Source organism: Falco peregrinus, chromosome 12, assembly GCF_023634155.1.
Source record: "Falco peregrinus isolate bFalPer1 chromosome 12, bFalPer1.pri, whole genome shotgun sequence".
Classification (NCBI taxonomy): Eukaryota; Metazoa; Chordata; class Aves; order Falconiformes; family Falconidae; genus Falco; species Falco peregrinus.
In genome coordinates, this window is record NC_073732.1 from 9,109,649 (window position 1) to 9,127,339 (window position 17,691).

The window sequence follows — 17,691 nt, forward strand, 5'->3', positions numbered from 1 at the left end:
ACTTCCTGTTAGCAAAGGAAGGCAAGACTGGGTGCCAGAAGAGACACTTCACATCAGAAGGAAATTAAAATTACATCCCCCGTTTAGATTAAATGCCATCCGCATCTAGACACTCTTTGAAAATGTTCAGCTCTACATAAGAAAGCAGATGACTTGTAAAATGACTTAACCACTCCCTTGACCATATATTCAGATTAACATTTTCTTCTTCCTTTTTATGTTTGTAAATCCCCTGGGAAAAGAATTATGGATAATCTATGCCTCATTTTCACTGGGATATTTTTTTTTTTCATTTAATAAAAATTCTATTAGCAAAAGCTCTTATTAGCATTATTATTAAATACTCTTCTGGAATAGCAGCCATTGTGCATGCTCCCTCTTGGAATACACTGAAGTAGTCCAGATGGTATGGTTAAACAGGACATGCATAATTTAAGAATGGTCATTTAGGAAAGCTGCTTTTTAATGTCCTCGGGGGGCAGCTATACAATTGTCACAAGGATGCTCTGACGGATAATCAGAAGGGGATTTCATATGTGTTCTTTTAGATATCCTACAAGAAATAAAATCATCTGGAAGAATTATAAGCATGCTGGGGCTTGAAGAATTAACTCCTAACAGGAAGCCCCATTAGATTCAAGTGTTTCCTCTTAAAGACTTTCAATAAAGTTGAGATTTAATATCAACATTCAAATCTGCCTCCTTTTGACAGTATTACCATCTGACAGTTTAAATATATTTGTTCTCTTTCCCCCATTCTTCTTTCTTACTTTAACTGCTCATAATATTTTTCCTAAAATTTTAAAAAAAGGAAAAAAATTACCTGCACAATTTATAGGCCCTACCTTGCGAATCCCCTATCCCCTGACCATAAACCAGGCTTCAAGATCCAAGGAAGTCTTAGTTCCAGAGAGGTTCCCTAAGAAAACAGGAATCTACCACCCATGATATCCTTTGAAAAACGTGGAGTAAATGTCTTGTAACCATATAGCAATTGACACAGAAACACATCAGCAGACATCTAAGGACAGAGATAAAGGTGCAGGGAGAGAGGGAGAAAAAAGGAAGAGGAAGCTCAGAAGACTCACATCTTGATTGGACATATCCCAGTAAGGTCTTTCTCCGTAGGACATCACTTCCCACATAACGATGCCATAGCTCCACACATCACTAGCTGATGTAAATTTACGGTAAGCAATTGCCTCTGGTGCAGTCCACCTGATGGGAATCTTGCCACCCTGTCACAAATAAAAGAAACCACAGGCTGAGTCACTGACCCAGTAATGTGCATGTCTGACACTGTTCTACGCTGCCATTAAAAATACAAAATGGTTCTCTGTAAGCAATTCCAGAATCCTTCTTAAAAAGGCATCCACTTTCTCTTTTGCTTGCCATAAAACTGTCAGATCCAACCAGGAGGCAATGCTGCCCATCTGTTTTCTCCAGTCACAAGGAGGCGAACCAGTAAATGGTTACATGTATTTTTATCAGCCCTCTAAGAGATCTCTGCTTAGGGCTATGCTGAAGCATGAGAACAAGCCAGGGGTTTTACAAAGTATATATTAGAGATTTAGTTGACAAAACAAATAAGTACATGCTGTTAATTACTATTTCCTTGCTTGCCTGTCTGACCTGTTTGGCCTGTTTCAGAAAAATGGGATTATAAATGTTTTGCTTTTCAAAAAGGTAAAATAAAGAGAGGATGAACTGGGAAGATTTATGAATACCGTGGTGTTTCCCATGGGCAATATCCCAACCCCTACCAGAGATGTGAGATGGCAAGCAAGCCTCTGGGCTCTCTCAGTCCCTGTGGGAGGAGCTCAACATCACTCCATGGTGCAAGGCTGCTTTTGATACCTGTTGGAGAGAGCTGCCTCTTGTTGCAATACCTCTTTTTAAACAAATAAAACAACCTGGGCATCTGATTTGGGCCACTGAGGTCCTGCACTGTCTGTTTTAAAAGGAACTCACACCATCCTGTTTATCTGATTTTTCCTTAGCTGAGTGATCCCAGGCCAGAGATTTCTTCTTTTGTTTATGCTAATATGCAAGGTGTTTTTAATTGAGCTTTTGGTTTCCTGCAGTTCCATCTGGGGAATGACTTAAGCTGAACAAAGGTTTTAGGGCTTTTTCATTTGCTTTTATGCTTTTTTGATTAAGTTTATTTTGGTAGGGTTTTTGTCAGCAATCTTCTAGATAGTTTTTATCCATAACTGAGGGCAGCATGTGCATGCTTAATGGTTTATTGTTCTAATATCTCTCGCAAGTGTTTAATACAGACTTGTTCCAAAGCCAAGTGAAATCAAAAGGGGTTCTCCTGGCTTCTTTGGGCTTTGCATCAGGCTTTTTTTCAATGCGGTTGTAGCAGTATGTGCCTTGTGTGGCTATAGGATGCTCTCACTTTAATGAGTTAACACTACTAATAGGGAGCAGTACACCTCATTCTCTTAAAAAATGATGCTTTAAAAATTGCATTCTATTGCACCGACTCTGGTTATGAAACCCTTCTTTCAGACGCAGATGCATGGACATGGTTTGATACATGGTTGCTGTTCTAAAACTTGTCAACAAGGTCTTTTTACTTAGCTGCTTGAGTACAGTGGAGTTCATTCAAATTTTCCTGATCCTTCACTACTGATACCAAATGAAGACAATGCACTATAAAGCAAATGTCATCGATTCCCTGCAGTTCACTCTTGAGAGCAAACATAATACTACATCTCCACTCACTAAATTCAAAGGGAAGCTTTTCAATCATTTCTGTCTTGCCCTTGTGTGTTTGGATAAATTTTGATTTCCCTGAATACAGCTTTTCAGACCTCTGCTTCTGCTTCTTCAACTTGCCACCCTCATGAGTGAGAAATACCAAGGCTGGCCAGCATTTAATACTACATGTGTCTATCCTTCCCTGTAATGAACTGTGAATCCATTAAAGGATGAGTGTTGAGATTAAACCGCAAAATCTGAGTGCTGCAGACAAACTCTGCACTAGGGAGAACAGATGGAGAATGGCAGATATTTAAAAACAAAGAAAATAAGCAATTAAAAAAGGAGATTTTATAAACTCCGACTTTTTTTTCTTCGCACACATGTTAATTACAGAGGTATTGGTACAAAGGCTGGTAATGGTTGGGATGTTGTTTTGTGGCCAGAAGTACTTGCATTAGTACTATTCCACATGCAGCATATTAAAATGGCTTTAGCAAAATTAGTTAACAGTGGGATGCTGAAATATAGATAAAATGAGAAAGAAACAAAAAACAGGAATGAAGGCCTCACACTTTTCCCAGTCCAAATTATTTAGGACAAATTTATGACCAGCTTTGCGATGTGCAAAAGTGGATTTATCTTTTTTTAATATTTTTTTGGTGGCATATCTAAACTTGCTGCATCAAACCTCAGTGGGACTAGCCACTTGGAAATCATTTTGCATGTCTCTAGAAGTCAGAAGGAATAGAAGCCCAAGCTCTAATTTCTGGCATCAGATTCCTGTCACGCACTCCAGCACACTGAAGGAACAAGAGGAATACATGGGTCACATCCTCAGAGAAGAAATACTGATGTAGCCACTGATGTAGCAGTAACAGTACATCAATTTACACTAGCTATGGAGTCTGGGCGAATGCTTATTTTTAGGTTGTGATATAGGTTTTCACTTGTGACTGAGATTATTTTAAAACAAACCATTGTCACCTCCCACATAGTCAGACAAACCCAAAATGTAGGAAAGAAAACCAGCCCACTGGACATTTTCTTTCCCTCCTTACCCGTGTGGTGTAAGCTGCTTCAGGGTCATCTTCCAGGACCCGGGACATGCCAAAATCAGACACTTTGCAGACCAGGTTGCTGTTGACTAGTATGTTTCGAGCAGCTAGATCCCGATGCACATAGCTCATGTCAGACAGATACTTCATCCCTGAGCCAATGCCACGAAGCATCCCCACCAACTGGATGACTGTAAATCTGCCATCATTCTTCTGCATATGGGGAAAGGAAGAAAATCACTGAGCATTAAGCTAAAAGCTACATTACTGCCATTGCTGAAATTGGCAAAGAGCATATCTCTGGATCCCCATCTTCTCTCAAATAAAATGCAATGCCGTTTCCTTGCTCTCCTGACTAGTGTCTATAATTCACCAGTAAAGTAAAAACGCAGAGGTTCTGTCACAGCTTCCAGTGATGCAGTATCCAGTTTGCAATGAATCTGGTTTTAATGAGTCTATAGCATTGCAATGCTTTCAAAAACGGAGCAAATCAGAACTCTTCCTGTTAAACATGGATTATTTAAGACCTTGCAATTTTAAACATTACATTGATTCTACATTCTTCCACTTTACATTCATTCTGTTTTTCGGTAGGAGCAACGCCAGAAAACAGAATTTCCCAAGTACAAACATAATTTCTTTACAAATGCTGAATTTTCAGTATCTTTCCGGAAAAAAAACACCAAAAACAAACAAAAAACCCCCAACAAAACAAAAAACAACAAAAAAACCCCCACAAACAAACAAAAACCAAACCAAAATGAAAACCAGAAAATGTCTCCCTATATAAAATCTCCTTTGCTTATTATGAAAAAATCACCTACCCTGAGGAAGGCATCCAAGGAGCCATTCTCCATGTACTCAGTTATGATCATTACAGGTTTACCTAGAGTTCGCAGAAAGAAAAACACAATTCCTTGATGAACACCAATGTTAATGGGATAAAAATGGGTTGCACATGATTTTACTGCCAAGACACCTGGCTTACACAATCTAATTTAATTTTAAAAGCAGCAAGCTTATGCCTCAGCTGTAGGGAGCAAGAGAAGAAATATTATAGGACAGAAACATTTAAAGGGCCCCATCTGGAAGGTTAACCCTTTGGTTGACTCATTGACAAGGTCTTTAACTAAAGTGGCTACTGTTCTCTAAGGAATATAGGAACTGATAATTGAGAGCTAAGAACCAAAGATCTGTTCAAACTTGACAAAATCTTTAGTGTAATTAAATTGCTTGCAGACTAGAAAGCCTTCCTCTTTCAAGATGGAATTTGTGAATGTTTTGGTCTCTCTGCCTCTTTTGAAAGATCAACGCTTTAGGCGATTTAGAAGCTGTCAGAAGCTACAAGGTATTCCAAGACAACTGGATTCAAGAATGAAAAAAAAAAATACAAGCTGTTCCTCTCAACTTTCTCTGTCCCAAATTTGTATCCCATGTCTCTCGTTATTTATAAATGAGTCAAAGCCATTTGCTTCGCAAAGTCAACCACAGGATAAATGGTTCAATGAATTGTATCGCATGTGGGGCATCGTGCTTCAGCAGCACTCAGCTTTCCACACTGCAATACGGAGAGCCAAGCTGGGCAATCTGAAGAGAAATGTAATGTAATTTTACTGACACAGGGATGCTTTCTAAGCACTCTCCTGCCTAAAACAACAGCAAATACATAAATAATGCTTGATGTTGTCTTTAAGAGCTTTACAAAGCCATACAACACTGAAACTGAAAACATTTAGGTACATACAAGTAAAAGTATTATTTCACAGGGTTAAATCATGCTGGGTATTCAGCATCTAGACATTTGCAGAAACAAGTCCAATATCATCTCCATTCTACAAGTGAACAATGGTGGATGTAAAGAAGTGACTTATCAAAGGTTCAGTAGCAAAAGCCCATCCCCAGATAAGCACTGTCTAGCCCACCTGAAGCCAAGGGAGCGTCTGATGATCAGCGCCGGGCTGGCATGGCAACCCTTCCTCCACTTAGGCTTTAGCTACAGGAACTATAGTTTCTCCCTACATTAAAAACTGTGTCCCAGAGGAACTCTGCTTTTGTACTTCCTTGAGCAGGTCAAGGGAACACTATGGGGAAAGAAGGGTTCAATGGACCTGTCACCTAGACTGTAGATAGCTCAACTCTGTCTTGGCATCAGAGGTATCAGAACTACTCAGCTTTGTCTTGCTTCAGCCACCAGCAAGTATCTGCTCCAGAACAACCAGATGTGAAAATCACCCTACCATGAAATGTTACAGCATTGGAAGTTTCCTTAATCATTACTACCTCAGTGTGTTTTTCACCAAGATGTTTTTCTCTTCATTTCTCGGGGATTTCTGTTTTTGAAGTAACCTTCTTTTTTTTTTATTAGAAAACAATATTCTATAAAGACTGACAGTATTGAAATTTTTCAGTTTTCAATCATTTATTTCACTTAGATCACCATCTATGTGCAATACATCATTTACTTCATTCACCATTACTTTTTTCACCTCTTCAGTCCCAAACCACCCTTTGCACACCTTTTACCATTTCTGCTTCTCCTTCCCTTCCCAACTGATATCAGAACTCTTATTATTGCTTTGGTCCCATGCGTATTGGCATGCCTGTGAAATGCCAGTCTGGCAGCTGAACCCCTTCTGATTTGCATGAATGCAGCAGAGAAGTGATGGTATTGCACAAAGCAAACTGGTCTAGATGAAGGGCTTAGTGACCTTGGCCGAGTACTTGCACTCTTAAAGGAAAGTGATGCAATAAAACATAATTCTCCCTCTAATTCACCTTTGCAGGCATTCTTTGGTAGAAAGAGAAAAACTCCAACCAAATCTGCATATGTCACTGTTTCATTTATCCTTTGCAACTGTGACCAGAACCCTTCCACTGAACAAATACAGCTAAATGAGTTTTAATTAACCTTCCTCAATCAAAAGATACTATGTCAACGTAGAAAGGAAGAAAGGGAGACTCTTTCAGTGCATTAACATGTAATTTCATTACTCAGGCACTTCTTTAGCAGGGGAGGGGGATAGAGAGAGGAGAAGTTACCATCAGTGACTCAATTATTAAAGTACTTGACTAGCAGCCAATAATTTATTCATGTTTTTCTGCTGCCTCTCTCAGCCCCCATCTACACCAGTATTTATCTCACATTTTAATTTTCAGTTTATTAAATGCATTCATTTATCACAGCATTCAGAAAACCTATGGAGAAATTGAGATAAATGTCTCCTTAAGTAGCCCTGTTTACCAAACACACCAGCTCCGAGGTAACCAAGCTGGCGTGCTGCAGAAACATCGCAAGCCAGGCAATGAAACGTTCTTGGGTCAGGTTACCACCTCCTCGGTGAAAATTTCAAATCATTTTAATTCAGTGACAACTGCATTATGCAAATGCACCCAGTCATTTATAACTGCTAGAGCTGTAATAGCTCAGGGGGTTCCAGCCTCGGTGGGATTTCAACACAAAGATTCCCCTGTTGCCTTTTACAGAGGTGCTAGAAAAATCACTGTCTGCAGCAAACACGGCGGCCTGACCGCAACCCTCCCTCTTTGTTATGACAAAAACAAAAGGAGAAAAAGAGATGCAGACCTTCAAAATCTAAAGAGAGTACTATCTTTTCATCTCAGTTTTGAGGGAGGCCCTCAGTAAACAATGGTCAAAATTAGTCCAAACCCCTGTTTTCCCCAACAGACTTTGTCTTGAAAAGCAAACAGCAACACGCTCTATGAGCCATTTTCAACAGCTGTGAGAGAAGGCAGACTAGGAGAGGGCACCACAGATGAGCAAGGGGAGGATTTCCAGAAACACAAGTGGCAGAGTAAGCATCCAGCTCCCACCGACAATTCAGGAGGGACAGGGTTTTTCAATGATATTGATGGCTTTGACAACCCTCTGTGGGAGATACTTCGTTCTTCTAGTAATATTTCTCCTCCATGTCTAATTTTAATTCCTTACACTATTAATATCCTGCATTCATGTTCATCATGCACACCATCAGCTGCAGAAAATAAGCTTCACAAATCCACCCTTTAACAGAGCTCACAAGATTACTGTCTGCTTGCTTTGCCACCCTGAGCACGAGCCCCTGCATCCAAAGGGTCTTTCAGGATCTGCGATCAGCGCCGGGCTTTGCCAGCATGCTACCTAGGGCAGTCAGAGAAGGGGCAGTAACTCCATCATCGCAGCAGCACCTTATCAAGTCCAACCCAAGCACACCTGTCACACAGGTGTATTTTCAGTTCTAGTCTTGAAACAGCATCCAGCGAATGCTGTCATTCTTTTTTCTAAGGCAGGGTTCATGGCACAATGAACGCTAACAGACTTAAAAAAACCCCAAACCAAACAAACAAAAAGATCAGCCAGGTAAATTCTGCAGAGTGAAATTATCACACCTGTAAATCAGAGAAAACAAATAAGCAAGTTTCATGCTGAAATAGCTGACTTCATTTCAAAGGCTTGCTCCTTACATCTGTGCTTTACACCTTAAACATATGACTCCATAGTTTTGTTTTGGTATTTTTCCCCCAACCATTTTAAATTCTTTGCTCACCATCTGCTTTTGCCTATCCTGTAACAATCAGCTCGGTCTAGCAAAGATGTGAAAGATGCCTGTTTGGCATAGCAAGAAGGGAGAAAAAAAAAAGTTCACCCCTGCGGTATTAATTCCCCTTACAAAATCTTGTACAAGCTGCCTACAGATAGAGTATCAGTTGAAACCATAAACCCATTTATAGCTGACAACAAGATTAATGACTTGTCCTGCACTGATTTCCTCCTATTAGCTATCAGTGGATCTGTTCCATCTGTCATTTCACAGGAATGAGAGTAAAAAGGGGAGGAAATAAAAAACAAAAAACAACCAGCACACACCAGCACATACTTAATTTCTCAGTGACTTCCAAATTGGCCTTGTCATGAAAATGACCTACTTACATTTAGTAACTACACCTTCCAAGTGAATGATATTGGGGTGGTCAAATTGTCCCATGATGCTGGCCTCGCTCAGGAAGTCTCTCCTTTGTTTATCAGTGTAACCAGCTTTTAGAGTCTTGATAGCAACACAGATCTCTCTTTTTCCTGGTACTTTGAGGCGTCCACTGCATACTTCACCAAATTCCCCTTAAGGAAAAAGGCACAAGAATAAATAGTCATGAACATGAAGCACATGCTTATGTTGTCAAACTGTTATGTCAGTTCATTTGGGGGAACTGTCATGCAAAAATCATAGGATCCCATGTTTCCTAAAAGCAAATTTAGAACTATATTTACAGAAAAAAATGCAAAAGTTCTGGCACTTACCCACACCAATAACTTTTTCAATCTTTATGCAGGAGGCATCAATTTCTTTGGCAAATTCCCTCACAGCTTGGTTTGGATCCTCATATGTAAAAGGATCCACATATGTTCTAACACCTGCAAGGCAGAAATGTTTTATTTGAAGTCACTGATCTACATGCTGCTAAACACAGAACATATGAGACTGAAGCCTTAATGATCTACAACAGCAAAGAGAGTGTACAATAAAAATGTACTGTAAGCCAGGAATGACTGATGAAGGAAGGAAGGTCTTAAATGTATTTTTCCCCCGATGCAATTTTTTTAATGTAAACATTTAATATTTCCCAACATTGATGTAAGGAATCGGGCTTTTGCCAATAAATGAACTTCACAAATCACCAACATCACTCAAAGGCCAGTAGCCTGTCTATGGACCTGTGAGACACATCCCATTTCCCTTCTGGGAGCCAAGAAATTCTGAGCTCAGGTCCTAGGTTTGGTACCTGGATGACTGAGATGGAACTAACAGTAGGATTCGGTCCTAGAAAAAAAGGCAGCAAAGTTCACATTCCCTTTCCTGTGGGATTGCCTCCAGCCCATCCAGCAACTGCTTTAGCAGAGTATTGTGGGGTAAAGTCACGCCTAGATACCGCTGTCCAAGGACAGATATCTTTCAGCAGAAAGGCACAACGGAAGAATTTGATGAACCTTTCTCCTGCCTGACCCCTCAAAACATTTTACCCCGATACTTCTATTTTGCCTGTTACTAAAGCACATAGTTTCAAAGAAAGATGTTTTCAAGAGAGGAAAGCAGAAACATATTCATCTCAAGAGGAATGTCATCCCTTATTTCCCAAGCATCAGAACACGGGACATGTTTTACGAACCACATCAAGAAACCGAAGCACCACTGCCTTTTACCTTGGTTCAAGTGTTTCTCCTCATCTGCCTCTTGCTTAGCCTTACTGTACTTGCTGCGTCTGTCAGAACAAAAAAAAGGCGTTACAGTTCAAAATAAATATCTTACTTTGAGACAAGCTCAGTCTTCTCGACCTGCTGAGACTTGAGCTGTTTGCACCTGCCACGACCTGTGCTCGGCAGCTCCCCTACAACAGCCCCTGACACAATATCCATTTACCAGCAGGGTAGGAGACTCCTCAAACTGCTTTAAGTGTTATTGGCATCAACAAAGCATCAAGAGAAACACCAATCTATTTGCATCTTGGCATTTAAAAAAAGAAAAGAAAGCTTGCGTTTTGGCTACTTTTTCTTCAATGTATATTTGCAATTCTGTGCAAAAAGGGGCCAAATTGCTTTTTAGCCCTATCATACAGGGATTTCAATGCTACAACAGAGTGTTTTGGTAGATTGATTTTCAAACATAATTAGGCCAATGCCAACACACTTATTTAACTGCAAATTTAAAACTGGAAACAAGTCTATTAACACAGAAATCAGGATGGCAGCAAAAAAAACCCTATCAAACATGCAGATCCCAAAGATTTTGTTTATTATGTTAATCACTGTATAATTGAAGGGGTAAACAAATCCCAATGGCAGAAGTCCTCTACTAACCTTCTGAGTTAGATACAAGGTAGTATAGCATTTTAAATCTATAGATTACTGCTTCTATGCCTATAGACATGATACTGTGTCCAGTTACGTATTTAATTAGTTCAGCTTTAAATGTCACTGGATAAGAAAAGTTAATGCAAAAGGTTAGCTTGTTAGGGAAGATACTAAGGATTCAGCTCAGCCAAACGCATACTGGGACTTGAAGTTCCCCAGCATCTAACAGTACGTAGATGCAGAGATTTGACTTGGGCTTTTAGCCATCATTCTTGAAAGTTCAGAACAAGGTGTAAGAACAGACACTGCCGAAGAGAAGGGCTTGGTTGCTTCCTCCTGGGTATGCCTGTTCTTACAGCAGTCCAAGTCTCCCAGGCTGTCAGACTCAGGTTAGCTAACTGGGATGGGCTTGGGCTGGAGTGAAGAAGAGGGAAGGCAGAAGGAGAAAGCAAGGCTGGAGAACAGGAGGTAAGATTGGCACTGCCTGCAGCGTGCAACCTGCTGCCTGGAGTGGGGCAGGAGATGACCAGGCCTGCCAGGGACACTGGGTTGAGACTAGGTTAGAAGTCTGGAAACGGTGAGCGGGTAGAGGAAGAAAACAGGAGTGGGTGAGAGAAAGACCTATCTGGAAATTTGAGTTAAAAGAGGTCAAAAACTCACAGATAACAAGAAGAAAACGTGGCTGTGAACCTCGCTTGCAGCAAGTCTTCCCGAGTCTCACCATTCCCCTCCCATCAGCAAAACTCATCTGCCCATTAGCACAAAGCACCTCACTTCCCACTCAGTGCCTGGCCTGTGGGGAACGGCAGCTTCCCATCCCGTCAGCGGAAAGGACATTTCCCAGCCTCTGTCTTTGCAGTCTCTTAACACTGGGTGTTAAACATGCTATGCCAATAACAAAAACTATAAATTAACCATGAAACAGAAGGAGAGGAATATGCCATTTGACATGTGAAGACTACCCGATCTTTGAACCGAGACTCACGGCTTCCAACAACATCATCATGACTTGTGTTCAGACATAAAAAGCAGGTACACATCCAACCATAAACGGTTGGGAGCTTTTTTTCTTTACGAAAGTCAATTAAACGCAAATGGCTCCAAATCACAAGAGCATTATTAAAAACCACACTGGATCCAAACATCAATTTAAACCATTTATTTGCCCGAGGACTTCCAGCGCTGGTATAACAGAGCTGAGTTAAATAAAAGAACTATGCTCTGCTCGCAGTCACTGAACTGAGTAAGGAGGAGGCAGCACAAATCTCACCCAGTGCCATATGGGACCGAGTCAGCTAAGGGGATTGCAGAGATGATTTCAGGTATTATACAACATCTCTCAGAGGAAAGAAAAAAAAAGGAATTAAAAAAAAAAAAAAAAGAGAAAAAGATTCTGCATTTTAAGCAGGACCCCTTCAAATTCATTTTATTAATGCTCAGGCACAGATGGGAAATATGAAACAAACAGGCTTTGCATGAAAGCATTTTGAGTACGAAAAAATGCTCTTTATCTTATTTTTAAGAGTACCAACACACTAACAACAGACAAAAAATAACCTCCCCCCCCAAACCAAAAGACATAAAAAAAGCAAAGGGAAACAAAGGGATTACTGTTCAAGCAATATAATTGTAGCTTATTAAGTTTAAATAATACCTTCCAAACTAACTACCTACTTCCACTTCTGCCTGTGTCACCCGTTGACCTCTCCCGCCTGGCTGGGGGGCAGGCCAGTCCGGCCTGCCATTGTCCCCTGGCACGGGCACCCCTCGGGGGCGGCTCACCTGGGGCGGCAGAAGGGAGCCTTTGTCGCAGGTTGGAGCCCCGTAATTACAGGGATTTTGGCGGTGGCGATTAAATAGCCAGCATTCAGGAAAAGAACACAGAAGCTTTCAGGAACCGTGGGGGTCAGAGGCACAGGCAGAGCTACAGGTGGGGGCTGGCGATGAAGAGGAGGTCACAACAGAGGGTATTAGCACGCACTGAGGTGAAACGGCACGGCCCCACCGCCCCCACCGCCTGCCCCCCAAGCAGAGGGGCTGGGCGGCCACGGCGCTCAGCACCAGGCTGGCAGGGCACCTGCTCCAACGCCACCGGCAGCTGGTGGCCAAAGGCATCCTGCTGTTGACGGAGCAGAAGACAATCCATCAATCAGAAGACTTTCTGACAGAAGCTTTCAGATGCCCAGAGGATTCTGCAGGGCCGCCTTACTCTACCCAAGCCCTCCTAGAATGTGGCTCTTTCTGTTTTACAGTCTCCTAAATCCTTTACAACTCCATTTGAGATATTGTAACTTCACTCGACGTTCCTGCAAGGCAGAGTTTAGAAACACGCTACCTACCGCACTCTGCTCTACAGATACGCTCACCTTAACCTCAGTAAGTTTAAACTAACGTGTAGGCAGACTAGTTCTCCCATTAACACAAATGCTGTGGTCACGGGATGGAACCAAACAGTCTGAGCTGCCTGCAGGCAAAGTCCTATGACAAATTCTGTTGTAAAGATGAATTTGGGGATTTGAGCAATGACTTGAAAAAACGTAATGCTAAATGAGTAGCAATAACTCGGGGTTCAAAAGCGGGCACCTACAGCATATGCCCGGTTCCCACGTTTGCCTCACAGATGCAGAGAAGCCACGTCTGCGGGCCAAAGCACGGGTCTGATAGGACAAATATGACTTTCAGGGTCATGGTTAGATTACAAAACCTCCACAGGGGAACTGTATGGACAGAAAAGCTTTTTCTCATCTGAAGTCATTTTGGAACAAAGTACAATTATTTTGCTATTAACTTCTGCCGGCATAGGAACATCATGAAATATCCCAAAAGCCTACACCTCTAAATGACATTGGTAAAGTGGTTAAAATTGTTAGAGTAATAGTGAATATTAAAGTAGATTCTGTTTATTGAGAGCTACTTCCAGCTGCTGGAGAGCTGTGTATTGAGGAAGGCTATTAATTAGCAAGGCACCATGCATTAGTATGCACAGAGCACTTTCGCTGTCCTAGTATTTCATTCATCTTGCCATGTCTTTCCCCTTCCACAGCCTCTCCGAGACCTAGTGGTGCAAAGCTACGGGACACATCTGTACTCACGGCCACCAGGATACTTTTATCTCCCTTCCCACCAGTCCTTGGACCAGCCTTTTTGTCCCTACCGCCCACCTGCTCTTTGTCCTGCCTTTGTCCAAGCTGAACACTTGTGGGCAGAGATAACTGCACAGGCGGCCCGAGCGGTGAGGAGCCCGGCCGAGCGCGCACCCGCATCAGCGCGTCCGTCAGCTACCTGGCTCCAGGCAGCCTTTCCTTTGACAGCTTTATGGCCGATACTAAAGAGAATCAATATGAGGGCAAGGGGTTGACATTTCATTTTCTAAAAAGTGATCCATTGAGGGCCAATCACCAAGCAGTGTTTATCAGCCTTGAGAAGCGACATTTTTTTATAGGGGGAGGAGAGGAAGGAATCATCTCAAAGCAGCCCGACAGGCTCAATTCTCCAAGGTGGCGACTCATAATTAGAAATCCAATGCATCCTGCTATCAATCCTGCCTTAAATAATAAAGTGATCAATAAAAGTGGAGAGGAGATTAAGTCATCAAGCTCAGTGATGCTATTTTCTGTTGCAATGGCTTTTAATAAACCTGTCTGTCCGCATTACATTTTCGTATGTTCTGCTCTTCTTTCTTCTTGCCAGCATGGAGGCTTCGAGTTGAACACCCACAGAAAGATATAGCAATGCATGCCTACTTTCCAGATATTACAATCATAGTGGCTTAACTGTTCTTTAAGACAATTTAAAGTAAGAGAGCAAATCAAAGGGGAAATTGTGCATATTTACGGCTGATGCCATTAAACTGATCAACAGAGACTGACAAAACGTGCACCCCTCAGATCTCAGGCTTCAGGTACAGTAATGACACATCCATTTTTGTCTCAGAATTACACTGAAGCAAAATCATGCTGATCTTTTTAAGTGAGAGTGAACACAAAGATGAAGACAGAAACATTCACACTGTGTTTCTGTACACTGTTCTCCCATTTGCAGGACTGTTCCTGATGCCTGGGTTGAAACTGGGAGAATGAACAAGTACTTGATAGAAGATTATGGTCTTGCTCTGATGAAATAACCATCGATCCAGTCTGCTGTGTTACTGCATATGATGCTGAATGACTGTGGCCTTCTGTTTTACAGTCATATCCACTCACACTGGAAGGACTAACCCAAAAGACTAATGCAGACTCATACAGACTTACACAAAAATCACAGCCATAGCAGCCTGATGGCTTAGCCCACAACAGTGCAGTTGTTTATTCCCTGCCTATGAGGAGTCAGTCCAAGAAAATCTACTGTACCCATACCCATTAAACTTAACTTCAAATTACACTAACCACAAATCTCTAGCTGGCATGCTTCTCAATGCCAGTTATTGGAATCAGCTTTGCATCTGAAGGGCAAATAGAGCTGGAACTATTGCCATTACATCACATGCTGCTTGGTACTAATGTTGAGAAGATCAAAGCTACATGGGAGAAGGCTTGTAATGCAAATTCACTGTTTATGATGCTAATCAAAGAATTTAGCTTTGTTTGGAGGAGACAAAAGGCTCCCTCATGAAAGAGAGAGAGGGAGAGAGAAGCTTAAGTTCTTACCTCCTGCTGATGACAAAGGCTGCAATGAGAATGACCACAAGAACAACACTGCCAGCCACTGAAACAAGAAGCACTGTGGGATTGGTACCATCGCCAATGATGGGGGAAGGAACTGGAAACAGAAAAGGGAGCATTAGTGTCAGACACCCTCAAAAAATCAACTTTGGTAACACTCAATGAGGCTTTCTGGCTTGTGAAGGCAGTTTAGAGTAACACTCAAATCTACTTTCAGGCCTTTACTATATAGTCATTTGACACAATTTTCCAACAGGGTGCTAATGAGCTGAAGACATGATGTTTGATAATGATTTGGGGAACTCCAGTTCACTGGGAACAAGGACTCCCTCTCCTTCTCCCTTTCACTGTTGCTTACAGGGTGTAATGGCTATTTTTTGCCCGCCTTTCTAATTGCTTTCCACTCTTCTTTCCTCCTCTTTTTTCTCTTAGTGGGGCCAGATGATCACTCCCCAAATGATGCAAAGAGAATAAGTTATTTTAAAATGTCTACCCTCTTCCTGCTGGATTGATTATTTTCAGCTGTTAACATCCTGAAGAATGCTGCCACTAACTGGCACAACCTTAAATTGATTTAAGCAAACCTGTACGTCCAACATAGAACAGACTTGGTCACATTGCCTTCCTGTCACAGAGAAGCAAACATTTTGGGGACTAAATCTGCACATTTCTTTGAGCGAAGTGAAAAGCTCTACTGACAACGTAATTCGAACATTCTGTCTTTATATGACTGCCTAAGGAAAAGCGCAAATATGTGAGCTGATATAGGACACCTAACTGATCTATGTCAATACCTTGCAAAGAGGAGTAAGAGGGTTCTATTCTCCTACAAACAAGATATCCCAAACACATGTGCAACACCAACATGTACAGTAAACAAAAAAGGTACATAAATCTACCAAGCACCAATGGCTTCCAAATGTTTATAGGCTGTGTGTCTCCTTATGCCACACCAAAGTACTTCCATTGCTAGAATCTAGAATGTAGCATATCCAAATAGATGCCTCAGGTCAGATTCACGACACCCCTAACAGTCACGTGGCCATGGAAGAACATTTTCCCAGAACAGGCACACCACAGACCAAGCAATCGATGGCAAACCCCCAGCATGCAGCTCAGTTACATTTGCCCTCTTTGCTCAAGGAAAAGAAAAAGAAATCGGTGGGCATGTCATTACCTGTGTTCGTTGTGAACTCAAATGGTCCACTGAAGTCTCCATATCCCGCTGCTGTCCTGGCCCGCACGTGAAATACATATGAAGTGAGGGGGTTCAAGCCTTTGATGTCAGTATTCCTGGAGGCTGTCTTCACAATGCGATAGCTGCGCTCGTTTTGGTCCTAACAACAAAAGAACACAGTGGTTGATCAAGAAAAAATGCCTCACTGCACCATGAACCGTGGAACCTCACTTCCTTGCCAAAACTGTCATGATGAAAGAAGATGAGTAACAACGATGGAATTCGCAAAATATGTCCCGAGGGCCTTGCTCAATACCCCTAGCACTGTGTGCTGCATGAAGCTCTGAGCAAGCCAAAAAAGGATGATGAGGGCATAGGTATGATGCTTATATATCACTGATTATTTAAGAAATCACACAATTAAATCCTTTGGAAAACTGCCAAGCCTTCAAATAGGATCCTCTTGATGAACAAGCAACATTTTACTCATACGTGCTGGCACTTTATTTTTCTTCCTACCAGCCATGAGCCATATTAAAAAAGAAAAAAAAAATTAAGAAAGAAAAGACTTAGAAAATGTCTTCCAGAAAGTTCAATCTTAAAAAAATTCTATTTTTGGCTGGCAAATCCACCCGAAAATGTTAATAATCTAGCTTCCCTGCAAATCACATGCCTTTTTCTCTGTGCGCTAGGGAAGAAAATAAGTGATTATCTTTATAAAAAATATTAGAAGTACACATGTGCATGTCAGAGAGAGAGAGCTTGCACAAGAAGAACAGGTAATCATTCCTTTTTCCAGAGAACCTTCAAAGAAAATAGCTCTTTTCACAGTTCCATACTTGAGAAGTTACTTGTAGGAATAGCATCTCCACCTAACTTGGAAAGCAAGAAGAATCTAATTTTCTTTCCTTATTCTCTATTAAAAGCCATCTAGCCCACACTATCACTCTGAGCGGAAGCTATCGGCAAACAGATATTATTATTATTATTACTGTTATATACTTCATTATTATACTTCTGTCTGTGAAGTAAATCTAATGTCTCACTTCTGCCCAACATTATTGATTCTCATTATAAATACGCTTGCTACGAAAGCTCAGCTCCTAGGTAGGAAAAAATAACAAAATAAACTTATACCATACAGTTGGAACAGCCTATGAGTCTCATTCTTTCAAGCGACTATTCAAGTGCACGAAATCCTTAATTGCATTTTATTAAACTGAATCTACTTGGTTTCAAATGACGGAA

At 41.4% G+C, this 17,691-nt stretch overlaps 1 protein-coding gene across 1 annotated transcript in view; it reads right to left on the bottom strand.

The window, feature by feature from the left end:
• EPHA4 (EPH receptor A4) overlaps nucleotides 1–17,691 on the bottom strand; it is a 107,165-nt gene that overhangs the window by 10,090 nt on the left and 79,384 nt on the right. The window contains 8 exon segments of the mRNA XM_055817483.1: nucleotides 1,089–1,238; nucleotides 3,768–3,977; nucleotides 4,589–4,650; nucleotides 8,692–8,877; nucleotides 9,058–9,171; nucleotides 9,958–10,016; nucleotides 15,252–15,363; nucleotides 16,444–16,603. Of these exon segments, the coding sequence (XP_055673458.1) occupies nucleotides 1,089–1,238; nucleotides 3,768–3,977; nucleotides 4,589–4,650; nucleotides 8,692–8,877; nucleotides 9,058–9,171; nucleotides 9,958–10,016; nucleotides 15,252–15,363; nucleotides 16,444–16,603 (1,053 nt within the window).